The sequence below is a fragment of the Pteropus medius genome, unplaced genomic scaffold (genome assembly GCF_902729225.1).
Source record: "Pteropus medius unplaced genomic scaffold, Ma_sr-lr_union100, whole genome shotgun sequence".
NCBI classification, from domain to species: Eukaryota; Metazoa; Chordata; class Mammalia; order Chiroptera; family Pteropodidae; genus Pteropus; species Pteropus medius.
Genome location: NW_024342473.1, coordinates 11345193 through 11372259, shown reverse-complemented (window position 1 = coordinate 11372259; position 27067 = coordinate 11345193). Strand labels below are relative to the sequence as shown.

General features: G+C 37.2%; 1 protein-coding gene and 2 pseudogenes across 3 annotated transcripts in view; 2 read left to right on the top strand and 1 right to left on the bottom strand.

Annotated features, from left to right (window-relative positions):
- Positions 1-27067, top strand: part of IQCH (IQ motif containing H) — a 172258-nt gene that overhangs the window by 91215 nt on the left and 53976 nt on the right. The window contains exons 11-14 of one of the 3 annotated variants that reach the window (XM_039865223.1): positions 1737-1820; positions 6071-6246; positions 11508-11780; positions 16261-16452. In XM_039865223.1, coding sequence (XP_039721157.1) covers positions 1737-1820; positions 6071-6246; positions 11508-11780; positions 16261-16452 — 725 coding nt within the window. The remainder of the gene's footprint in view (positions 1-1736; positions 1821-6070; positions 6247-11507; positions 11781-16260; positions 16453-27067) is intronic. The other 2 variants (XM_039865224.1, XM_039865225.1) reach the window with 2 other exon arrangements.
- LOC120604790 (uncharacterized) lies at positions 5353-5471 on the bottom strand (annotated as a pseudogene).
- On the top strand, positions 14687-14805 carry LOC120604663 (uncharacterized; annotated as a pseudogene).

Below are 27067 nucleotides of genomic sequence, written 5' to 3'. Positions count from 1 at the left end.
AAAACGTTTTCATACCTGTTAATTCATATGATCCTCTACAACAATGTACTGAAATTGTTAACATACAGTTCTTTAAAATGGGCATATTTCTAGGGTTAACTGAGTAACCATTTCTATCATAATTCTGCATAGACATTTTATATGCATCCTTGATCAGTGGTAACCAAGGTACCAAGTAATTTGTTGGAAAATTAACCTCAAGCACTTGATTGAAGCACAGACTTATTCACTCCTGTGCTGCAAATGCGGCAACAAAGTGATCAGACATCCTTTCTATTTAAATTGGACATCATCTTAATGAGACATCTCACACTGCCTTTTATCTTTACTTTTCAAAGGGAATGTGTTCATGGGATGCTTTCAGGCACTTTTCTTAGTCATACTTTATTCTTTAGGCATTTTTCCTGCCTTCGTATAGTCTGGTATATGTTATTTACAATACATCATTTTAAACATTTATCTGACTATAGATAGAATTATACATATGCAAAATCCCAAGAGTTACAATATTGCAACCACACAGCAAGACAGCATTGTCCGTAGCTCTCTCTATTAACTTGCATATGTGGAATGGGTCCCTAAATTGTTTTAGAAATTATTTTTTATCCTTCTGCCTCTTTAGTTAAGTTCATCTGCATAAGGCAAAAGGGAGATTTTTAGATGACTTGTAAACTCATTTAATTTCCAGACGTTGTCTAGTGTTTAAACACTGACATCAAAGCAAAGAGCCAATTATCAGAGTTCATTTGATCTGAAGCCCTGTTGCCTAAATTGCTATAGTTTTCCTTATGCTGAAAAGGATCTGTGTCACATCTTGAAGATGCAGTATTTAAAATCACTTTATCTATCGCACTTTAACTTGAAACATGTGTTTGGGCTCACTAACCACAAGGAGGCATTGAAGCATCTCTCCAAAATGTGAAAAGCAATTTATTTTTTTTTAAAAAAGTTGTACCTACAGTTGCTGAATCTCATATAAGCAATTATTTCTGCTTGTGAGCATGCACGCCTTTTAAGTTCATATTTTCATTCACTTGTTTTTTTTTTAACCCCTGAAACATCAGCAGAAAGTGTCATTGCCGTTGTTTCTTTCTAGAGATTTTTGGACAATAGTAATCCACATGCGTTTTCCTTTTGCTACGTTTCCAAGGGACACGAAGACAACTGGCAGGACTTTCGTTAGTACTGATACAGAACTGCACCACCTTTGATAACCTTTATTGCCCTTTAAAGCTTAGAAGTTCTTTTGACTCTGTGAGCAGAAGCATATTTCTTTAGGATTTGGAATCGCTTAAATACATATTCCTGACGGCAAGGGGTTTCTCTGAAATCTGTGTGTCAGTTTAGAACGATCCTGGGACACATTTTCAAAATGCCCCATAGGAAACGTAAGTTAAAAAGCCGAAATAGTTTTTTTTAAACCTGAGCATAATTTTCTTACATGCTGTTTTGAACATTCACATCAAATGTCAGAAAATTTCCCCATGTTTTTATAATCCTTATTCCCAGCAGCTTTGCTGGTGTTGAAAAATATACTGTTTATCATATCCTCTGGAATAATGCTCAGTCCCCTGAGAAGCAAGGACCTCATTCTTAGGAGTTAGGTTGTTTCTGCAAGATGCTTCAGAGAAAATTCTTTCCTGGAAATGTGAATTGTGACACTTGGAAATCCTCATGTGCCATTTTGCCATATTTACTTGCTCTATCTGGGTTTTGACTCCTTGTTTGCCTTGTAGGATATTCCCAGCCTGTGCGAGAAAATATTGCTGACTTCAACACACAGCAGAACATGCAGCTAGGGCGGCTGTGTGACATCTTAGGTACAGTAAATACTTTTACAGAAATGACTCTTTGGAATGTTTATCAGTGGATGTTGATAAAATGTTTACTTTTGCTTATTTTTCCCCCCTCTACAAGGAAAAATCTTGGATTTCTAATTTACTAGCAGGGCAATTAAATGTTTCATTTTAAAGAACAGATTTATAGTGAAGTCAACTTGATTTTAAAAATGACATTTTAACCAATTTACTTGGGTAGTTTTCTAAATTCTCTTTGCTGTAGGTTTAGATAAGGATATCTCTTCTATAGTCCCAAATCTTCATTTACTGAATTTTGTAGTGAGTGAAGTTAACATTTTTTGTCTCAATACTGTCTATTATATTTTCTGGGAATGAGTGGAAGGTGGTTTCAGAAATAAAAGCATTGTCTTCATTATACAAATAAGAAGGAAATAAAGATACATTTTTTTAAAGAAGCTTTTATTTAAATATATATCATCTAGTTATTAGAAAACAGTAGTTGTTTAGTGGAGAAAATTCTTAGAAATACAGACCTGGCGTGATAGATACATCTTTGTAAAAGTCAAGTTCCAATACCAGTTTGGTCAGTTCTAAATCAGACAGCACTTGGAGCCAGGAGGGAAAGATACAAGAATGAGATGGTTTTGGATACAAGAATGAGATGGTTAGGGTTCAGGTTAAGCCAAAAGAATAAAGGTTGCAAAGTCTAAGCAATAATATTGAATCAGTTTGAGGTATACTGGCCGAAAATTCAGAGTTAAATAAAAACTAGGTTTTTATTAGTTACCAAATAAGAACTTCTTTGTTTTGCTGAAAAATAATTGCTTTGGCCCTTATTTAAGCAAAACGGGAAGAATTTTAAATTATCAATGACCAACTTAGCTAGCTTCCTGGAATGACATACTTTACATAATTCATATATATTTCAGCATCATTATTATTTTATAAATGCCATTTGGCAACAAAAAATACATCAGTACTAGAAATTTACAGTGTCCTAGAATAATAATAGTGTAATTGCTTTAATCTATTATCTAGGCACTAATACTGTTTTTTAGCATTACAGAAAAAAATTTAATGACTGGAGATTGATTTGTTAGTGCTGAGCTATTTCAACTAAAAACCTGACTGGTTGGAAACCACTGAAGTGCAGCAGAGGGCAGACTTTGCTCTAATTTACCTGAATTAATTTTTTCTTAGATTTTTATATACCCTTCTATATATACAAGTACTATATTTAGTACAAACTAAAAGACTATTTTTACAGAAGATTCTCATCATTAGGAAAGACTCTAAAGTATTAGGTTTCTATTTTAAATAATTCAATATTTCAGTCTATGTCTACCTGCAATGGAAAATATTGCTAATATGAACATTTCTGAGAGATTATGAACCAAACACCTTTTCTTAGTACACTATTTTTATAAAATGGCAAAGCAATCCTAAAACCTCTTCAAAAATAGTAATGAAAGTTTAAAAATAGTAACTAGAAGATAGAAAAAGTACTTTCTTGTGAAATAAAAATATCAAGGAACTAGGAAAATTAGTAATAATTTCGTGAAAGAGTAAGTGATTATCTATTTTAAAATTTATTTTTCAATTATATCAGTTTGAGGTGTACAACACAGTGTTTAGACATTTATATCCCTTACGAAGTGATCGCTCTGATAAATCTAGTACCCATCTGACACCATACACTGTTATTACAATACTATTGACTATGTTCCTTGTGCTGTACTTTACATGATTATCTTTTTTTATTCCATTAATTCCTAGTAAAGGGTGTTGCTTTTTTTGTTTATTCAGGGGAAACAAAGATAATCTGATCACTTTGGAAAGACTTGTCATTCACATATTGGCTGTGAAGTCCGAGTGTCAGGTGGAGACCCAATGGCTAGTATTTTCAATTCCTAGATGAGTTAAGTTAGAGAGTGACTGATATTGACTATTGACTAACAATCAAAGCAATCTTCATTTTCATATTAATTCCTTTACAAAATTACCTGTCAATTAATTTTGAACATTTATAGATTCACAATCAAGCCACACTAATACTAACTGTTAGTATTAGTGTTATGTATTACTTTGCCATAAATGAACAAAAAAAGTGAAATTAGTGACATGATTTTTTATTATTTGTAACCTAGAAATATCTTTCCAAGAAAAATTTAGTTTTCTGTTATGGAGTCTCTAACTTATTTTTATTTGTTTTTATGTCCTTTTAAAAAATATATACTTAAAAAAATACTAGCTTGATTTTTAAAACCACTAGTTTGGCAAGACATTAGTCTCTTCCTGAAATACAAGATTTGGGATAACTAATCTGATTATTCAGCAATGGGATATAAGTTATTTAACTACTGTCTCCTCAATTCATTTATTTTGAGGTTTATGTGGCAATTTGGTTCCAAAACTAAATAGGAGCCGCTTTCATATTTATACCTATGGAGCACCTACTCTGGGCCCAGCACAAGGCCAGTTCATTCCTTCCAGCCATAAGATGCTTGTCTCCAGAAAGAGAGATTTCTCCTGTGTGCCATGGAGCGCATTAATTGTATAAGACTTTCCACTTCCTAAATCTCTTAATTCCCCCAGATCCCTTTAGTCGACCCACAAGTATTTAGTGAGCGTCTCCTGCATACTCCACATTGTACGAGAGCTTGGGGGAATATAAAAGTATCCACCTCACCTTTTAGGAGTTTGGAGAGACAAGATCAAAAAGATGGAACAACAGAGGACATGACTTCATCACGTTAAATCTTGAGGCGCTGATTAAAAGGAGCACAGATGTGGAGGGCAGGGTGGGGAGTCACTGTTGGCTGGCCTAGGCAGAGGAAGCTGTGCAGCAGATTTGTGCATTTGTACTGTTTGCTATGTGCCAGATATGGCACGAAATGCCATATACATATACTCTCATTTAATACTCTCCAAAACTTTGTGCCCCAGGTGATTTTCTCCCCATTTTACAGATGAAGAAACCAATGCTTACAAAGATTAAATAATATGCCCAGTGTTCCTAGGCAGCCAAGCTAGAATTTAATCAGTCTATGCTCTGTATACTTTGCCAAACTGAACAGAGAAATTTTAAATCTCCCCTCGGCCCTACTTGACCAAGGAAACATTTACAGGGCTCCTTCCCCTGAACTTCCTTAAGCACCTGGTCTGGGTGCTTCACCGTGCCTGCTACTCTTCACCATGCCTCATGGCTATTCGTGCATGTAAATGGCTGCTCTTCACAGGCTGCATCTCCATTGATTTCTGTATTTCCCTCCATGTATAAGCAAGCTTTGCCCCTACTGATCAGTCAGTTATATTAATGAATGAATGAATAAATAAATGAATGACTGCATTGGCTGCGGATTTCCTGTTCATATGCCCTAAAATATTCCGCAGCCTGGAGTGGGTAATCTCATTTCACTATTCTATTTGGATGGGATATTTCATTAGGATTTCTTTCTAGGTACATAATAAGAAGCACATCTTAAGAAGGAGAACAGTTAAGATGATGTTTCCTTTATTTTATTTATTTACTTACTTATTTATTTATTTTAAATGCCTACAGCACCTGTTATTTCTAAGTGGTCTCCCATCCAAGTACTAACCAGGCCCGACCCTGCTTAGCTTCCGAGATCAGATGAGATCAGGCACGTTCAGGTTGGCATAGCTGTAAACGACAGTGTTTCCTTTAAACTAAGAATCACTAGATGTCCTATATAATTAATCTCCTCCTCTTTGGGAACAGAGCAGGGAAAATGTTAGTTTCCTGAAATAACCAATGCTGTGGTCATAATCAGACCATTTATTTGAACAGGATGTTCCCTGAATTGGCCCTGCCAAGTCCAGGCAGAATAAGAAATTGCCATTTCATCAGCTTTTTAAAGTTAATAGCTCTGTTTCATAATTTACTGAAGTTAATGGGATAAATTTTTAAAGTAGTATGCAATTCCCATTGATGTCAATGGGAGTTCTGGGACTGACTCCCTAAGTAGTATTTGAAAGTACACTTCCATAGTACCTAACTGCCCTCTTGAAGAAATCATCGTGTCTATTTTTTTGGTGGTGGTGTTATTTATCTTTTCTTTAGAGAAATGCTAAAGTGCAAAAAAGCCAGTTAAACTGCTAAGAATGTGTACAAAACCGATCTAAATTAACTTCAGTGTTGCTTTTGGATGTGCTCTTTATTTTAAACTGTGCGACATCAATCTGATGCCAGAGTTCGTAATGTCACTTACCTTTATACCAGTGATTAACACCACGCCTGTTGTTTTTAGATGCCAACGTGAGCGTCATCTACATCTGCTCCCATCAAATGAATGACGAGTTACTGCTGTATTATCATAAAATCCTGAGTCTACAGGCAGCTGTCAAATCGGGGAATCTTGAGGACAGAAGTGACCTGCAGGACAGGTTCAAAATTATCACCCCCGAAGCTATAAACATCTTCACTGTGAGTCTGTCTTCTAATTACTACGGCTTCAGGGATGCAGTAAAATTAAATTGGAAATTTTATAACTTGCAACGCTCTGGTACACATCAGTGAAATATTATTGCAAGTTTAACAACTTTACTGATTAGACTACTAGTTGGACTGTGGGATATAAATATCCCAGTTTAACTCTCAGACTTAGTTGAGCTACCCCTGCCCAGTATCTCTGTAGCTGAAGCCTAATTGAGGTTATTGGGTGATACCATCAAGTAGGTAAATTTATAACATCTACGGTTTCTTTTTCTTCATTTTGCTTGGACACCAAGGCAGAGAAATGCCAGGCCTCCCATGGTCACAAAGCTACTTAGGGACAGAATCTAGACCAGGGTCCTTTTTCTCTGATTTTCATACTGGTATTCATTCCTTCAGGGAAATTTCGTCTCATTTACCATATCACGTGGTTCATAATAAACAAGGTTCAGATTGTTTTTTTTTTTTTAACTTGTACTGATTTTTAACAAATGGAAAGAACTGTGAGTGAAATTCCATCCCTAGACAAGAGCCGTTGAAATTCATGGAACCACAAGGGCATCATTCCAGAATAAGGTAGCGGGATGGCTTGAAATGAATTTCTCTATATTTTAACAAAAATTGAAACTTTCTATGTTAAACAACCAACATTTTAATACCTAATGGACTATGTAATTTTGAGAAGACTTTTTTTTGGTATAATCAAGGGTCTGAACTTGCTAATTAAGATAGCTCTCTCCATTCACAAGCAGGATGCACCAAAGTCAACTCTGTATTGCTAGAGAAACTGATTGCCTGCTTTACGTAGGAAGTATCTATGTGCTGAGTTATTACCCATTAACTCTTTAGATGCACGATTATTTAACGCCCCTCCTCCGCCCCCCCCCAAAAAAAAAGGCATGTCAGGGCTGGGGAGAGTTGCTATAACAATTCTATTTTGCTGGTATATTCAGTGACTTGCCATTAGGTTTTACTCTCTTCCACCAGGATCAAGTTTTTTTCATAACTGGATACCTTGGCACCACTTGGCTATAGAGGAGGACGGCAAAAGCCAGGGTGGGACAATCAAGAGAGAAGACAGGGGATAAATCATTGCCACTTATATTCTTAGGAACCTCTCAATATCCTCCACCAATGAAAAGATTGCTTTGGTGCTTCCTAGCTATCCCCTGGCCTCAATGGCAGTTACCGTGGACATGAGGAAGCAAGGAAGAAAAAACTGTCATTAGTGTGTAGTTAGTTTCCTAATTTTCTCCAGAGGTAATGCCTGATAGCTGCTAGTAAGGAGTTTCTGCACATCTGAAATGCTCATACACGCTGAAGAGAAAGGGGAAACGAGAAGAGGCACCAGTTTGGGAAAAGGAAAGTGAGTGAACTAATGTGTATCAAATGGTTATCATATATTTTCTCGTTTGATCCTCAGAACAATGGATAAGACAGAAATGATCAATCTCCTTCTATAGGTGAAGAAACCACGACTCATTATCTAGTCCAAAGTTACTAGTGGAGCCAGAATATGAATCAAAATCTGTCTGACCTCAGAACACAGTCATGAATTGGAATGACTGCTTTGCTCCTGGCTGACCTTGTGGTCTTGGGCAAGCCCTTTAACTCTCTGTTCTTTGTTCTTCATCTGTAAAATGAGGTGATGGGTTAAATTATTTCAAAGTCCTGAGAAATGTACCCTTGCCAACTTCCAAGCAGGAGAGAGGCAATTGACACTCACGGATGCACTGAGTTACACTCATAATTTAGGTTTGCATCTTGGTGAATGGAATCAAGTAGGGAATATGTTAAGTGCTTAATACTTCTCATACTTTAAGTTTAAATTATCTGAGTAGTCACTCATAGGCAATCGACTTTTTAGAATACAAAAATTAAACTCTCACTTTCAAATCACTTCTCACGCATGTTTAGTTATTGCTTTATTTCTTTTTAATGGGTTGGAGAGATTGTATCAGTGGTGATTTTCATTCAAATGAATAGCTTCGAGAAGATTTTTTTAAAGCATGCCAAAAATCTGTTTGTACATCTCTCCAAGTTACTACACAATGTTTGAATTTGTAATGGGTACAAAGTGCTGTTATAAAGTCGTGTCTATTTTGAACAATTTTAATGTTTATGAAGACATCCTAAACAACTATCTTTTGTCTCAGGTTAAAAAAAAAAAAAAGCCACAGTGGTAATAGATTAAATGTAGTAATAATGCTATGGAATTAGGAACATTTTAGACGTTTGTCAGATGGATCTGATGATACAGATGTTTCTTAAATCATCATTCAAGACCCTCAGTGAGTAATGTGTCCTCTGCCACTCACATTCGAATCTTTGTTAAACATATATTGAATACAATACTAGGGTACCATCTTGCCTGAAGAATAAGGCATGCCCACAGATGATTGCAATACAGAGTCAGGTACAGTACTTGCCGATAAAGATAAGCAAACCTAGAGGAGACAGACATCCATTTTGGCTGGAGATGTGCTCAGAACTTTAACATTAGGTTCCATAGCTGCATCTGCCTTCACCTCATCACACCTCATAAACTCACCAGATACTCACTACTCAGTTTGTAAAATGGGAGAAATCGTGGCAGCTGTGGCGTGACAACTGTGCTAACACCTGGGTTGAAATTCTGCCCCTGCTGTTTACTAGCTGTGTGGCTTTGGGCAAATCACTTGAGCTTCAGTTTCCTTATCTCTAAAAGAGGGACTGTTAATTGGTACAGTGCTGTTTGGATCAGACGATAGAATATGTGTCAGAATTCTTGGACCTTGTGAACTTGAGAGAATTGCTACCTTGAAACACTCTTCTAGGTATCCCGAAAAGCCCTCCATGTACATTGTGACTCAAGTCACTAGTTCTCTCAGACGTTTAACTTTTTTACATTTCATCATTAGAATAATTTGTGGGGAAAGGAAAGGAATGAAATAAGTGAGAAAGGGAGATAGTGATCAACCAAATGGGAAACACAAACTCACAAGGTGCTGTTATCAGCCATTGTCTAATGGAACATTGGGTTTCTTAGAATACTTTCTCAGAAGTAGGTGTGAAAATGGATCTCAGTTGTGGTAGAAAAGGCATATTACATAGATCTAAGGAGCTTAGAATAGAACACTTACTCTGGAGGAAGGGCCCGATAGGGTAAATCAATAAATTGTCTTCTCAGAGGAGCTATTTTGTTTTTGTGGATTTTTGGGGGGGGGGAGGGGCAGTGTAAAACTTACCATTTTAACCATTTTAACTTCACAGTTCAGTGGCATTAAGTGCATTTACATTATTGTGCAACCATCATATTATCCATTTTCAAAACTTTTCAACATCTCAAGCAGAAACTCTGTATCCATTAAACACTAAGTCCAGAAGAGCTCTGGTTTTAAAGAGAAAGTTATTTCAGAGCTGAAAGCACCCTAGAGACATCTAGTACAACCCCTCATTTGAATATGGAGAACCAAGGCTCAGAAAGGTCAAGTTTTTGAAATCACCTTACAAGTTGCAAATTCAGGCAGGACTGAAATCCCAGGGCTCTCTCTCCTCGGTCTCTTTCTCCCATACTCAGCAGTTATTGTACTTACCAACATTTCGCACACTGATATTCTGCTGATATTCTGAGAAACTGCTGCTTGATATTTCTCCACATTTTAAGGCTGTGTTGAGTAGATAATTTTGACTAGAACTGGGGAAGTAGGTGATAGTCTACAAAATCCCTTGAATTCTTTAAGACTCTGGCACCTTGTATTATATTATTTGCATGACATTTTAATGACTTTAAAAAGAGTCTTCTCTGTAATCATAAGTATTACCATTTACTGAATAGCAACTCAATGCCATGCATTATAATGGCTTTTTACATGCATGATCTTTCTTTATCCTTAGAGCAACCCAGTAAACGAGTATTTTTATTCCTATTTAACTGATGGAAAAACTTAGGCTCAGGAAGTCTAAGTCACTTGCCCCAGTTCAAGTAGCTTATGAATGATAGAGCTGGATTCAAAGCCAGTACACATGTCGAATACTGTTTGACTCCTAAGCCCTAGCCCAGGAAGTGAACACAATCCTGGGTTCTCGTATTCCGTCCTTGACTAATGTCTTTCCTATGCCCACCTTCACCTGATAAAATCTTACCCATCCTTCAAAGTTTATTTCAACCTCAACCTCTTGCATAGTGATAAAACTAGCTAACATTCATTAAGTACTTATTATGTTCAAGGAACTGTGATATCGTTACATGTGTTCTCTCACTTAATCCTCGCAGCATCCCTATGAGATTATACTATTATTATACTCATTTTATAGGTGAGGAAACTGAGGCTCAAGGAGGATGAGTAATTTTCCTTTCATCTCTCCCCAGCATGTAGCCTCTGCTTCCCTCCTCCGTGCCTCCAAGGCCCTCCAAAGCTCTTTATGGTCTTTCTCTGCTTTGTATTAGTTTTGCATTAATGGTATTCATTCATGTCCCCACTCCTTGAACACAGAAACATGGCTGTAATTCATTTTGGTGTGTGCTGACCATCTGGCTCTGTTCTCAGCCCCTGTAAAGCATGCCAGAATTATTTATTTAATTGAACGAGTTAGTCACATGTATTGCTGAGCTGGGTCTAAATGATCAAAAATAAAATAAAAAGAGTTTTCCATTGGAAAGTGAGGTCGAGTCTTGCTGAATTTTTCAAATACTTTTCATTCATGAATCCTCCAGAGTCATTGGCTAAGAACTCTAATAATCATTATAACAGTGCATTGTCTCTGAAATGGACTTCGTGGCAGAACTTTGGAAAGAGAGTATCAAGCCAAGTGTCTATTTTCTACCAAATCACTTAAGAGTTGCCAGATTAGGAGTCCTATATAGTGGAGAATACTATGGGACGTTTCTCTTCATTTTTTTTTGGTATTGATTTTCCAGACGCTTTAGTGTTAAACCATGCCAGAAGTGTTGCAGAGATGAATCACTATTATCCAAAGGCCGCCAGCCTCTTTTCCTTCTGACAGAAGGATAATTCCACGTGGATCAAATAAATACAGATGTGTAGTAATTAGTTCTATTCCCAGTGAGCCTATTTCCAACACACTAAAGATGTGAGCGATTATAGAGCCTCACCCCAACAGCTTTTATCAATTTAAACTGCTAAACAACAGGATAGGTCATAACCCAGCCTGCTATTAATAATGCATTTATTGTGTGCAACATTATAAATTAGGTGTATGGACTAGAAAAAGAACACCTTTTTAACAAGAATAATATGCTCTCCCTACAGAAACATCATATGTGCCTGGCCACTCATCTCATGTACAGTCCCAAGGCAATCAAAAGAATAAAAAATCTCATCCAAGGAAAAGAGGCCTATATTGTCAGCGGGCTCCTCCACAGAGATGATTTGGCTGTGGCGGATATGTTAGACATACCCATCCTGGGCCCGGAGCCTGGCCTAGCTCATCTTTATAGCACCAAGTCTGGAAGTAAGCAGATCTTTGACAGCGCCAATGTGCCAATCCCTCCGGGAATATATGACATCTATAGTCAACAGCAGGTATGTGAGGTGGACAAGAGAGGCTTTGTTCAAATATATCACATCCTCTTTACCTTGCAGGAACTTCAGGTCTTCTGGAGCCAGCCCTACCCAATGAAGACCATGTGGAATACTTGAGTTGATTTGATGGGATATACTTTAGGCCTTCATGTTTCAAAGTATCGTCCTTGCAGAAATTGTTGGAATTCCCAAAATATTACTCATTTGGATTAAGACATTGAAAACCCTGTTAATGTACCCATCTACTATCAATATTTATTGCCTCAACAGAGTCTAGTTCATTGTCATAATAGTTAGCCCGTCATCGAGCAGGAGCCTGAGAAATGTGAGAGTCAGTTTGGGCTAAAAGAAGCAGATTGAGAAAGCTCCAAGGAGTGAGCCTCTCTGCCGAGTCAGGTTACAGAGGGCCTATAGCAGAGAGCTGCAGACATCCTTTGCTCTGTACAAAAATCCTTTTGTTCCTCAGGAAGGGGTCATTAAGGGAGGAGGGGGACAACCTTAGAAAGGGAAGGTGAGACGGCTCCAGGAGTAAAACTATCTGCTTCTGAGTTTTGTCTTTGGCTAGGTCTACAGTTATGCATTCTTCTAGCAGATAGTTAGGCCCGAACTATTTGGAGAACTATGATATTAGCCAGTAGAAATGATCTTTGAGTTAACTCTGGCAGGTGTTCGCCCATTTAACTGCCATCTTTTCCACAATAAAGAAAACAAAAAGACAAATGGGTGTTAACATTTTCTAACCTCTCTTTCAATACATCTCTTGATCAATACTCTGAGCCAGTCTAACTGCTCCCAGGCACGCACTTCTTGGGAAACTAAAGAACCGTGTACAATGAGGCACTTGGTGAGAGACGATATATAGAAATCTCCTCTCGATTGCCTGATCATGATGCTCTGTATGTCATAGATGCTGAGCCCCCAAATCAAGCTTTTCAATAAATCATACTTTTCAGAGACTAATTTGAAGATACTATTTGTTTATTATATTGCTAAAATGTTTCAGTCTTGCTAGAGTGTCCTTGGGAAATATATGGGTTCATAAAGGAAGTTGCTCTTAAAGGTGGCAGAGTCTGAAAAGACACAGGAAGTTTTAGTAGCAGTGGAAGAGAGAGGCTCCCCTGAACTGGTATGTCCCTTCCATTGTCATTAGCCTCCACAGGAATTTGAAGATAACATAGTGGATTGCTTGACTCTCTCTCTGCCTCCCAGGAGAATACTTGGCTGATAAACAATACAAGTGAAAGGCATTTTAAAATGAGAGAATTTCACATGCGTACATTACATTAAACAATCTTCAAAACTTTAAAATCTATATGGAATATTGATATCGAGCCTTGCTTTCATCATCTTCACTGATGAGAACTCAGACAATCTTTGTCATGAAGTATTTTAGAACTTTTTATGTTGATAGTGGTTAAAGATTCCGGCACCTTTAAAACAAGAAAACCTCCCTCTAATGCTGGTATTCAGAGGAGGGTTTAAAACTTCCTTGTAGACACGTCGGATTTGAGGGATGTCTTTTCACCTATGGCAAATGCAAATTGTGTCACAATAAACCAGTCTATAACTGAGTTCTATTCTACTCGTTCAGAAAACATACGTCTGAAGTCATCAAGAATTGAAGTAGTCCACTGAGATTTTTCCAAATAGTGACTATCCTACCTAATCTATTTGAGTGTGTCAGCGTTTTGAATTTGCAGATGGTAGTGAATCAATAGCACTGATTTTTTATCGATGTACACCATAAACTTAAAGCTGGTGAAAGAAAGCTGTGATTATTTTAATTTAGGTTAATAAATATTCCTGACTATTAGTTGGATTTTAGAAGTCGTTTTTCTATTTCTACTCTATATCAGGGTTAAATAAATGGCAATATAAAACTATATTACATCTTTTGAATAGATGGACTCAAACAGAAAATGATAAATGTTTGGAAATAGCATAAAATCATTTATTTGGTCTATGATTAAGTTTATGTATGTATGTATTTATTTATTTAAATCTCATATGAGCACAGTGAACATTTTCTGTTTTGATCTATAAAGTAACCATGTAAGTTCTCTTTCTGGCATGTGCTCCATATGAAATATTGACAGCTTTGGTTAAATAATCAAAAATGGCAATGCTATTTTAAAGCACTGTTCAATTTTCACTTAAAGATAGCACATAATTCTTTCACATGGTGCAGTCTTTACAATACTATTGATTCTTTTAGTTACTGTAGGAGATCCATCAACAGACACCCATTTATAGGATTCTCAGAAGCAACAAATAATAGGATTTGGAAGACAGATAATATTCTGTTAGTAGTTGAATCTCTGAATATACAATATATCCAAATATACAATAAAAAATGCTATGCCAGAATACTTTTCCTTACATTAGCAAAAGAATTTTGTTGGGTATTTACATGCCAAAGACCATTTCTACTTCTGCAAAGTATGATCATAATACAGGAAAATATGATTAAATATAGAACCTATCTTCTCAACACAACACGAGAGAAAGAAGAGATATAACTTTGAAGGCACATTAAAAAACCCTTGTAGGCTATGCTCATAGCCATATGGTGTGTAGACCAGAGTACTTGTCATTTAAATACTCAAATTATCCACAGACACTACTTGATAATTAGGGAGCTAAGACAATTCTATTTTCACCCTAATTGAATACACCATGGTCACATGGGGCTTCCAGAGATCCCAAGAATGCCCATTTTGATATCACTTCCACACTGCTGTGTGGCATAACATCCCCAGGAAGATTTGCTGAAAAGACAAGAACGCAAGTGAATGAATTGTGCCTTTAATCAAAATAATTGTAATCTTCTAACTCCAAACTTTAGCAGAACCTATAATCTTAAGTCCTTTCATACACTTTAGCTGACAAAAATTAAAAATCCATTTGACTACGGCCATGCCTCCCTGAACGAGCCCAATCCCATCTGATCTCAGAAGCTAAGCAGGGTCGGGCCTGGTTAATACTTGGATGGGAGACCACCTAGGAAGAGTGGGTGCTGTAGGCATAAAAAAATAAAAAAATAAAAAAGGGATTGTAAGCTGACAAGGTCCTTGCAATCTGTGAGGTCAACCAAGGGTTGCCTTGCCTAAAAAAAAAAAAATCCATTTGATAGCAAAAAGTCATCAAAAGAAAAGAATAAGAATATTGCAGAGACCTCCTTAAGTACAGAAGACCATAGCTAGGAACAGCAGTGGACAGGATCAGGAGAAAGAATGCTCAGTATTGCTTTGTTTCTCTCTGGGAAGTATGGACTGGAAAGTCTGATGAGAAGACCAGATAAAAAAAATCATTTTGGGATCTAATGAGTTATTTTTCTCCAAGGCTCTACTAGAACAGTATTACTTATAATTAAGTAATCTTGCTATAGACTTTTACCTGATTCAAACTTATCCCAAATGGCTTATTGATTGTAAGGAAACTTGCTTCTCTTGCTCCTCTTCTGACTTTTCGCCACCTCATCCTTTTCCACCTCTCTGCAGCTTAAAACAGGCAGCACAGTGGGAAGAGAATGAGCTTAGGTGTTGGAGTCAGAGCAACATGGATGGAGTCTTTGTTCTTCCACTCAATAACTTGTGTGATAGTGAGCATGTTATTCAAATTAGGAGTCTCAGTTGTTTATGTGTAAAGTGAAATGAATAATGGTGCCTACCTCATAGGTTTTTGTGAGTATTAAATGAGAAAGCTCATGTGAAGAACTTAGTCAATGGCCTGGCTCCTACTGAGTCCAGTAATGTTAGATATTATCATTATCATCATCATGATATTAGAGCTTGAACTTTAATCCTTTAAACTTTCATGTGATTCATCCCAGTTCTTGAGGGAATACTGTTTCACATAAAATGTAGGATAGGTGTGTACTCCAGGAAAGATGCTTCCATGAATGTTTTATCTCCTTTGTCTGAATTGTTCATTTAATACCTATAATATGATATACCTGGTCAATCAACCAGCCAAACAAATGTATTTCATCTACGTTAATGAGGGAAAAATTAAATGTTTTATAGTTTATAACATTCAAAAGCTCAACAAAGCACCAGATAGTTAGTGTTCAAGACTACAACTCTTTATAGTCTTGAAACTATAAAAAAAAATTTCAAAGAATCAATAAGTAAACATGTAATTCTCTGAAAAAGAAAGAAAACAATACCTAGATTCAATTACAGATATTAAAGGATTCTTTATTTTGCCTTCAAAAGCAGGTAAAATGATAATTTCAGAGTTTCTCATGAGTAAGACTATACTTTCAAACATGTGTCTGGTCCCATTGGTTAGTGGTTTCTGCACATCATATATACATCACTTAAAACTTCTTCCAATCTACCTTAATAACTAGAAGATAACTGAAGATCAGACCATTTGAAATAAAGACATGTTAGAAGTATAATAACTAAGTTAATACAATAAAAAGGAATCCATGAAACCAGCTATATTAAATGTCACTATGTCTTCATCTTCACAGATGATAGAGCAGCTGAGTCAGCTGGTCACCGATCACCTAGAAATCCAACGCTGGCTCTTCAAAATGGACTATGAGTTTGGAGGAAACGGGACTGCGTTTTGTGACATTCTTTCCCACCTAAAGTGCCGCAAGTGGGTCCTACAGGAGAGTAGGAAATATGGCCACAGAGACTGGAACAAGAAATGGGCGCAGGTGAGTGTTCAATGGTGATATAAATCCACAGTGTCTGTGAACTGCTAGGAGATGAAGCAAGAGGCTCGGCTAGTAGATGAAAGCGCTTTCTTCTAGGCTCAGCTGTGTCACCTACCATCAGTGAGACCTTAGTGAAATTATTTTGCCTTTCTTGGGCAGTGGAGTTGATTAGGTTATTTTAAATGTCCCTTCATTGCGCCCTAACAGTCTGCATTTACTTCTTCAAATTGATTATGATAATTAGGAAGTAATTTTTTTACCATATTCAGGTAACATTACAAATCTCATCATTTGCTCTAAGTGGGTCTTGATCATGTGCTTCTAACAACTGACATTATTATGCTAGCTGTATTTTATTATGGAAGAGAAATTCTATTAGTGAATGGTTGTCTCCTGGAAGCTAATGTATAATAGCATTCTGTTAGCAGTCATATGTTTTTGAAGACAATTCAAGGAAATTTATGTAACCACTCGGCCCTGTAAGTTGTTGAGAAAATAATACATCCTAGCCAGAAAAACTCCTGGCCAAAGCTAAATAATAGGTAAGAAGTCTTAGCATATAAATGGATGTGTGTAGAATTTTCCATGTATGTTGGTGGAAAGACGATTTATACAACTTCTTAGTCTGTTCCAAACTTGCTTAATCATTAAAGTGATTTTGTATGGCTTAATATATAAATTAAACCCACCATTCTAAAAGCTGCCTCACTTTGCATCCAGAGGCCTAGACTCTCCTGGCTTCTCTTAATCCCAAATCTCTGTCTTGGCTGACCTACTGGTGACAGCATAACTGATGAGAAAAATTCAGACACAAACTCCCTTCACTGATTCCTTCCCTACCGATGTGCATAGCAGTGGGCTGTGCAGTGATTTGCATCTCCTTCGAGCATCCCACTGCAGAAATATATGAATCAAGACACAAGTGATAGGGAGGGGCATACAAGAGAGAACTGCATTATTCTTGTGCAAGTGAAACGATGAATAAATCTAGAGAACAGTCAGAGGAGAGAGTTCCCTTTGACAAATGTTACTGTTCTCCCCATGATCTATTCTGGGCTTTCCTTCTCCCTTCCATCAGTAAATGGACTAAATGCAGTACCTGTCACGGCCAGCTTTTTACATATTATTTAAAGGACACCAAAGTGAATTACTCTTCTAGAAAAAAAATAATAAAACAAGGAAAATGTATTTAATTTTAAGGCCCATAGAGGTTTTTCTTGTGTTCTCTTTGAACTGTATGTTATGCCATATTGAATAGAATTTTCTTTTTAAAACAAAACTGTTGAGATTCAATGATGAAAGTATGCCTTTTTTTATTTAAAAAATAGAAACGTTAGTGTGCAAAGTATTTGCTGGTCTCAATATTTAAAACTAATAATTTTTAAAGAATTCGGGAGTGACACTAAACTGTGATAAATTTGAAACATTTGACTCTAAGTTTAAAAAATATTTAAAATATTGACCTTGGCTGAATTGCACTTAGAAGTCTGACTATACATTATTTAATTTCAATCATTTTAAACTATACCATTTTAAATTGTCACCAAATACGTTTGGCATTATTATTAATGTTATTAAATGTGAAACTCTTAAATAATTAATTATCTATCTAAATCATTTTTTAAAACTTAACAAGAGAAAAATAATTATTCAAAAATCTTTTTATGCCCTGAGACCTGTGCTTAGCCATGGTGCAGTTAGAAGTCAAAACTAAAAATTAAAAATAAAATGGTTCTGAAGAGCTTTTTTTTTTTTTTGTAGGAAACTATTGACTTTCTTTTGCCTTCAAAGTGAAATCCTATTCAGAGCAGAAGTGAACTGCAATCTCTTCTGAGTGTAGCTATTGAGAATTTAGGATTAGAATTATCTTTTGTTCCAGAAGACCACCGTAATGGTGCACATTTAGACATCAAAGCATTACTTTATAAGCACAGGCATGTTTTAATGTCCTATTACAGTTTGTAGACCTGTTTCTTTTGATAATGAAGATGTTGTGTCATCAAGCCTAGCCTAGTACATACAAAACATATGCTGGCAGGTTATTAAAAATTTCAGCTTCTTGATGAAAGACTATCCTGCAGGCTAAGAGTCCAGAGAAAGACTCCATTCTGGGAGAATTATTAGAAATGAGATTATGACTGTAAGCACTAAATTATGTTAATACTTACAAATAGCATCATTTGCATAGCAGTTTATGACACGATACCATGATTTTTCTCATTGATATGTTGTAGGCAACAGATTAAAAACAGGGCTGTTTATGGGTATTGGAACTGTTTTGAGATTCTCTTGCATCTTATGCAGATATTGGTTTTAGATGTAGGCATGATTCAGTATAGATGCAAAGATCTAATATAAAGATCATCTTTTTTTCTACCTATCTAATTTAGAACCAGAGTCATTTGACTGGTGGCAGCTGAGACTTGAAACAAAGTCATGGAGTCAACAAATGCTGAAAAGCTATAGTCACATGTAAAAAATCAGTATAGACATGTAGATGATTTTAGGAAAAGCGGAATGTTAGATGATGACCACAATGAAAACAGAGCACGAATCTCTCTCTTTTTTTTTTCCATGTTGGCTTAGTACCAATCTTATTCTCTCCATCCTACCAGGTAACAAAACCTGATTCCCCCAAGAGGTTCCAGTAAACTCACTCATTTAAGTACTCAATGCTTGTTAAGGTTTAATGAATCCACACACGTGGGCACACTCCAGACTCTCCATCCCCAGTTGAAGGTATTTCTTTTCATTAATTAGGAATGAAGGCTTAAGCCAAGAAAGGAATGGTTGTAGTGGAAAAACCTTCCTGGACACACTCACCTAAGACAGTGTAGGGAGATCCAGGTAGGCATTTGCTGTGGTACTTGGTCCTTCTATGGCATTTTCTTCCTTTTTTTAAAGGGTAAATTTTCCCTCCCTCAATCCCGGGAGATTGGCTTAGTGGTAGTGATGCTACCAGTGATGCTGCTTTGCAGGATAGTTTGTCCGTGTGAAGAGCTAAGCCAGTTCACTTTGGGGTTTCTCTGTACAGCCCTTCTGTGGGCCTCTGTTTCCCTGGATGGAGAGTGTAGGATGTAGAGTTCTTTAACAAATTACAAGAAAAAGAAGAAAAAGGAAATTAAAATGGCTGTAAGCTACTATACTATATTGCTATTTTAGCCCTTTGCAAGAACAGTTTTACCTTTACTTGTACCTTGGTGTACTTCATTAGACATTTTAAATTAATTTGGGGATAGCCCAGGAGGGATACACACACACACACACACACACACACAAATATATATACACATGAAAATATATAAATATAAATATATATACACACACACTAATTCAAGGCATCCAAGCCTACAAAAAATAGAATAAACCACAATAGTTGTTTTGCTTCCGTGTGGAACTAAATGAGCAAACAAAATACACTATTACAAAAGAGAACCAACAACCAACCAGTGCCTTAGAAATCTGTCTTCATTGTGAAGACCTCCATCCATTTGGATGGCCATGTAACTGGGTCATAGGAGCCACTATAGATAGCTGAGCTTGGCACCTTGTGTGGAATTTAGTAGGTATTTATTAAGTGATCCCAAAGGTCCATTACACTGTAAGCACATAATCTTTTAGAAAAGTAAAAAGGTAATATAATAAGATTAAAGAAATATTTAACCAAGTAAGTGCATAATCACTTTTCCCAGACATAGTTGTTTTAATTTTTGTGTATTAATTTCCAAATGTGCTGCATTTATTTTTTTATTGCTACAGTAATAGTGTATATGCTAATTTAAACATCAGATCTTAAACATTCTCCATGTTTACATGTAGTTGTCACAATTAATGGCTGTATAATATTCCCTCATATTGATTTACTCTAACATGCTAAAGCGTTCAGTTAAGTCAGAAATTTACATTATTTCCAGCTTTCTTGTTCTTTTTCTTGTCTTTTTTCTTCTTATTTGTTTGTTTGTTTGTTTGTTTATGTTGGTAATGGTGATGGGAGGGATGGAGGGAGGTGAAAGGCCTAGGAGGAAAGATTTGTTTGTTTTTATTTTTGGTTTTTGTATACACTTCTTTTTGCACTTGTTGAATTACTTCCCTAGGAGAAAGACCTAGGGGTAGAATGCTCTATGGCTCTTGTTACATATTGCCACATGACTTTCCAGGAAGGTAGTACCAATTTCCAAAGCTACTAGCAGAAAATAAGCATACTAGTTTTACTACTACCTTACCAACATCAAATATTATAAATAGTTTAGATGTCAAATGCATCTTATAATTGCTATTAAATTACTAGCAAGATATTCTTTTTCACGTCCTTATTTATTATTTGTATCATATCAAAAACACAACATCTTGGTATCAAGAGAATCTAGGTTTTCAGGTCAAGAAGAATCCAGGATACCATTTTTCCCTCATCAATAAGCTACAGATCAATGATTAGTCATTTGTTTTTTTATATTTGCTTATTTTTATGTCTTAAAAACTTGACTTCTTTTGTAGATCCATGAATACACTGTTATGGTCTTAGCATTGCCCTGTAGTTTTTAATAATTATAGTAGAAATAATAATAGCATTGTGAAATACCTGCTGGGTGTCAGGCATTTCATCACTTTACACGAATTGTCTCAATTTCAGAAAAACCTTGAGATTGTTACTCATTTACCTCCATACCTCTTTGATAAGGAAGCTGTTATTATTCTGTTTACAGATGGAGAAACTGATACATGGGAAGTTGAGCGACTTGCCCAAATTTATATAGCTAATAAATGGCTGTGCCCAACTTGGAGCCCACATACCCTCCTGGCCTAGTGCCCTTGCCACCCCAAGCTAAATCCATTTAGAAAAGACCCCTTATTTGAACACTGTGTAGTGTTCTTTCTCAGGTCCCTGCGATTGTGACTCATAGTCCTTGAGGCAGGCTTTCTACAGAGACTTGTGGGAAACACAAAGGTCCCTGGAATGCAGCAGCCATTGCTCCCAAATTTCCATAGCCCAGACACACCAAGGTTACTAGCAGGGAACCCTTGGCTCTGTCTCTTCATTCATAAAGAGGGATAACATGGATATCTACCTCATGTAGAAGTGGAGAGAATTAAATGAGATAACCCTTGCACATCAGCTAGCAATATACCCAACACATAATACGCCTTCAAAAATGTTACTATTATCACCATCAAATTGTATTACAATTAAATCACAGATAACATTGAACAAATATGCAGAATTTGATCTTTCTTTGGTGATTTAGAAGATCTTTTAGGGTCTTATAGGCTTCCAGAATAGTTTTCTATGCATCAATTATCATTACGTAGAATTGTGGTTGTTGAAGATACAGAATGGTGAACTAATTGTGCCTAGCCAGTGATTTACCCAGATAATGCCTTTAAAAAAATAAACCTTGACAGTGCCCTCTAGCTCCTTATCATTTGAAAAGAGAAAACAATTCCAGTTCCTTGAACTTTCTACATGTTGAGTAAAGAGGCATTGACCTGATAAAATAGAGATTATTCTGACCACAAGATTGAGACCCGGTTTCTTCATTTTCTTGTTCCAGTTGGTGTCTTTTCTAATTAGTGTAGCAGCACGTCACCACAATCATTGGAAAGCCTTAATCATTTACATATTTTTCCTTATCTCTGAAAATGACTTAGAATGTTTTCTTCCAGTTCAGTGGTTATTTTCATGAAGCTGCCAGGGTTTGAGGTGCTTCTCTGTGCCTGAGGAAGATGACAGGAGAGGGAAAATTGCCTCCCCAAGTTAAATGAAAGCCGGGTTCCCCTTCCAAGGACCTATAATAATCAGCTATACAAGCTGTTGGTTTGTGTGTCCTATTGATTTAATATGCTTCTAATCAGTACATAAAGCTATGGGCCTGCAGTGTTAATTTTTCATATGCTTACAAAGTACCCTTTGATTTTCTGTCACACGTTAATTACAGCGTTTTGCCATTAAATAGGAAGCTTTGTGTAAACTAATTACTAGGTAATCATTGTCTACTGCAAGCGCGCTGTTTGTACCTTTTATTTTATTCTAAAAATGCACAGATCTCGCAGTCTGGAAACACTCTACCTTCCAGCCATTAGCTCTCACTAATTCATAGCATTATTGTGGTGAGAGTGGAGGAGTTGTAATTGTTGTGGTATCAGAGCTGTTAATTACCGGAGTAAACAGTTGAAATGGTGCCAAGGTCTATTGTACAAGGCAGAGAAAAGGAGCTTTAAATGTTACTCCCACCATCTGGGGACTAGGGGAGAGGCAAATGCTTGAGAACAGCAGTGAGGCGCTATTGCCGCCTCAGCTCCAGGGTTGGCGGCCATATGGATCCGGAATATTCTGAATCAATTGAATTTAACTGCCAGTTTTTCGCAATAACAGCGTGGAAGGAAGGAATAAAGCAAAAGATGAGAGGAACGAGAATTGGTTAGTGTTTTCACATCCAGAAGTCCCCGTTGGAGTTCTTTTAGAAATATCTGCTTTGCTGAAAACCACAGAGCAGGCATGGGTATTTGGACCTGATTCAGAATGAGTTTTACTTTCCTTTGCCGGCGACTGTGCCATTTGCTTCTGATCGTCTGTCCCCTTTGCCCCTCAGGGAGAGAGGGATGCCCTTGAAAAGACTGGGACTTTCATGTAATTGTGCCAGATCAAACAAAAACCCTCACTTTTGGAATTCTCTGATTTATTACCCGGGTATTTAATCAGCATGGTCTGTAGAAAGAAAATAATAATAAATACATAATGCTATTACATCTGCCTTAAATATACACATCTGTACATATGGGAATATCAAAGAAGATACAGCTCTTCACTCTGATTAAGTAAAGTAAATGCCTGCCCATTTCTTTTGTATAAAAATTAAAATATAATTTCTTTTGTCAGTCTCTCATTTCATTCCACAAATTTACCCTTCTCCTCCACCACTTAAATGAAAAATCAAGTCCAAAGAGCACATATGTTTTCTTTTGTTTTTAATTTTCAATTAAAGAGTTTTTTCAGCATATGCAATTTTTCAACCAGCGATATTTCTCTAACTAGAAAGAAATCCCAATTACCAATAATAATAATTATAGCTATTTCTACTTATAGTTGATTTTTAAACCACATGGTTTCTGCTATAAAATATTGTGTAGTTTTTAAAAGTCATATGTATTTACATGATGTCACTCATATTTAATATAATTTCCTTTAAACCCATTTTCTAACATTAAAAATGTTTTTTTTAATCTGCCACTTGCTGCTGTAACTACTTTTTAATATCATTCCCAAAACATGAACATATTCTTTTTTAAAACCACCCTAGATTATTTAATTTTAATTGTTCCTTTAGCAGATGTTGAAGTAATTTAGAGTGTAGTGCAAACAACTCCTTTAAAGAGAGCACTCACAGACCACCAAATACACCATGAACCACGGACGGTGTTTGTCAGGCTTTACGATGGCCAATTTTTTCTGCTTTTGTGTTTGTGCAGAGTTCAATTACGAATTTCAAGAAATGCTTAATCTTTATCTATCGAAACTCCAGCATGCAGCGTGACTGGGTGAGCCTAGAAGGAAAACCACGGACCCCTGTGGGGAAGGGAAAAAAGAAACAGCAGTTTAAGTGCTGGAAAGTTGAATGGGAATGAACCTTTCTAGAGTTTCTGGTTGAGGCAAAGCAGTTGTGCTGAGCTTTGGAATGGAGGCGCGACATATGTGCCTCAGTTGGACAAAGCGCTTCTCAAGTCAAATCAGCTGCTAGGCCTGCACGTTGGTAGAAGGTGGAGGCCTAGATAATGAGGGGCAGACTCCTCAAGAAGCAGCGAGTGGATAATGCCACATAAGTATGGAATTATATACCGCATTTTCACCATTCTGTTTAATGAGAGCCGCCACCGCAGCGAATCGCTTGCCACACAGCCGAAATGGGCCATTAGCTATCAAGGGAAAATTGTCTTTGCCGCTTTCAGCAGATGGAGCAAATATTTTACAAAGCAATTTTACATACCAAAAACATTTGTGTGCCTTGGTAATGTTGGCTGTTTTACATTATGTTACCTTCTACAGCAGCATAATTTTCCATCTCATCGAAGGCAAAGTTGGCATTTTTGATTTTTAAATTCTCAATTAACAATTAAACATGGAGTATTAAAGCAGTCCTTAAACTTTAAGTAGGTGTGGGAAGTGGTTTATGACTTGCTAGAGACATTTTCATTTTTTTCTTCATCCTCTCAGCATATTTTTGCACTCTAAAGAGGGACTATTTCTAATGATCCTAATGGAAAGGAATGAGTGAAAACGTCACTACCAATTGCAGAATGAGAATAACCAACGCATAGTGCAATCAGAGCATTCTCTGGCTTCTGACGTCCATCAAAGATTGTGGGTACGTGGCTTGACCCACCCACTTGTATCCGTTTAAAATGTTTAAGCTTAAAGTAGCAGCAAATCCAACTCAAAACAGCTTTAAATATAGAGAGAATTTATTATTTCAGCTAACTGAAAATCCAAAGATTGGTCTGGCTTCGGACAAGGCTCAACATCACCGAGGGCCCAGTTACTCTTCACCTGTCTTCTGTGCTACACATAATATCTGCTCCTTCCTAAGGCTGGCTGTCCTCAGGGTTAAAAGATGACTGCCAGTAGCTCCTGGAGCTTGTCCTTGGTCAAGGCAATAGGAAGAGAGAATATATCACTTGGTAGCATTCTCTAAAGAACATAAAGCTTCCTTCTCAGAAGGCCCCAGCAAATGCTTTCTAACATCTGATTGGCCAACTTGGGTCATGTGCCCATCCTGAACCAATGACTGTGGCTTTGCTCACCAAGGGCCCATCGTTGGAGTTGAGGATGGAGTCACTCTCTCGATCCACTTGCAGAGCTAAAAATGGGGTAGTAGCAGTTCATGAAAAGAAATTTGGGACATTATTACCCTGAAAGAGAGACAAAGATGCTGGGTAGCTAATGACAGATGTCCACTCCAGTATTTTTTTGTATATTTGACAGCACAGATTTAGCATCATACATGGATGATCTAATCTGCCTCAGAGTGATCATTTAAGCCCACCGATGGCCATTACAGCCCCACTGCAGTATGGCATCCTGGTAGCAACTGGATTTGGATCCCAGTTTTGCTACTGCATATCTGTATGACATGAAACAGATATGATAGTAACCACCACAGAGAGTGGTTTTGAGATAGTAAATATAAACCCCCTGGTATAAGCCCGCCACTTGGTAAGCTTTCAGTAGGTGACTACAGTGGTAAAAAGTAACCCATGCACAGCAGAATAACCTTGATTTTGGAATTTGTCCCTTCTCTCCATCCCTGTGCCACTAGCTGACTGAAATCTGAGCACCTTTCAATGTACCCCACACTTTTCCCTCTGAAAGAGGAAGCAGAAGGTTCAGAGCACTCACCTAGGGTCCAAAGGCAGCTAGAGCGCTCCCACGGTCCCACCGTACTCAAGTGTAGAGGCCCCAGTCCCTCTTCCGTTACATGAGGCATTTGCCTAGATAGTCCATATGGCCCCTTTCAACCCTGACAGTCTTGCTTAGTTTTCCAGGTCACTGTCTTGTCCTTTTGGCTTTATGCCACCATCCATTCACCCATTTAAGGATATCAGAAACCTGTATAAAGCAGAACTATCTAGGTAGGTACCTTGGTTTCTCTTTTGAATACCACCAGATAATGTCTGATGTGGGAGATTGGAGATGATAAGCCGAGGAGTTATTTTACTTAATTTGCCACTACAAAGCCAGCAAAAAAAAAAGCTTCTAAAAGAAAATTAGTTTTGGTAGGACTGTTGATATTTAGAGCCCTAATTTGTATTCCTTCTGCTCTCCCATCCTCCTCAACACACACACACACACACACACACACACGCGCACCGACACACACACACATGCACACACACACAGAATTTACTTGAGAAAGTTAACTCTCTGGAGTTTGAAGTAACTTTAGTCATTGAGGGCAGTATTAAATTGGATATGCTAGGAGCTTCCCCTGAGATATCCTGAATTTCCTTCAGTCAGATATCTCTTCCTTCAAATTTATACTTTCTTGATAGAAAAAGAGAGAGAGCCGAAAGGCAAGGTTCATGCTTGATAAGCAAGAATCTCTAAGATGCATTGGTCAGGCTGACGGAGGCCCTGTGCCTTCCGTAGATATCCTGGAACCCTCCAAGGTCATGACTATTGTCACACTCTGAAGGGTAAATGTGGGTACTGTACAAGGGACGACAAGGCTGTGCAGTGGCACAGATGAGGCTGAAGTTTCTCTTGGACGGGAATGGCTGTAGAGCTACCAGCTCCACAGAGGCCAACAGCTAATGTATGTGGCCAGAGCCAGTGTAATCCTCATGGAATGAAAACCCAGAAATCTGATTTTTTTCAAAAAGTAAAGATTATTTTTCTAAAATTTGTGTATTGTCCACAAGGTATATACTTTCCTTTCCGCAGCCATAGAGTTGTTAGGTCTAAATGATCTGCTCCAAGTGGGTGATAGGCTCTCTGAAATGCTGACTCAGTGGTCCATCACTTTGATGTGACTCATTAAAAAGAAACTTTCTTACTAATTCACAAGTTTGTAAGACAGAGAGATGTGCCCCATTTGGCCGATAACAGACTACACACACATACACA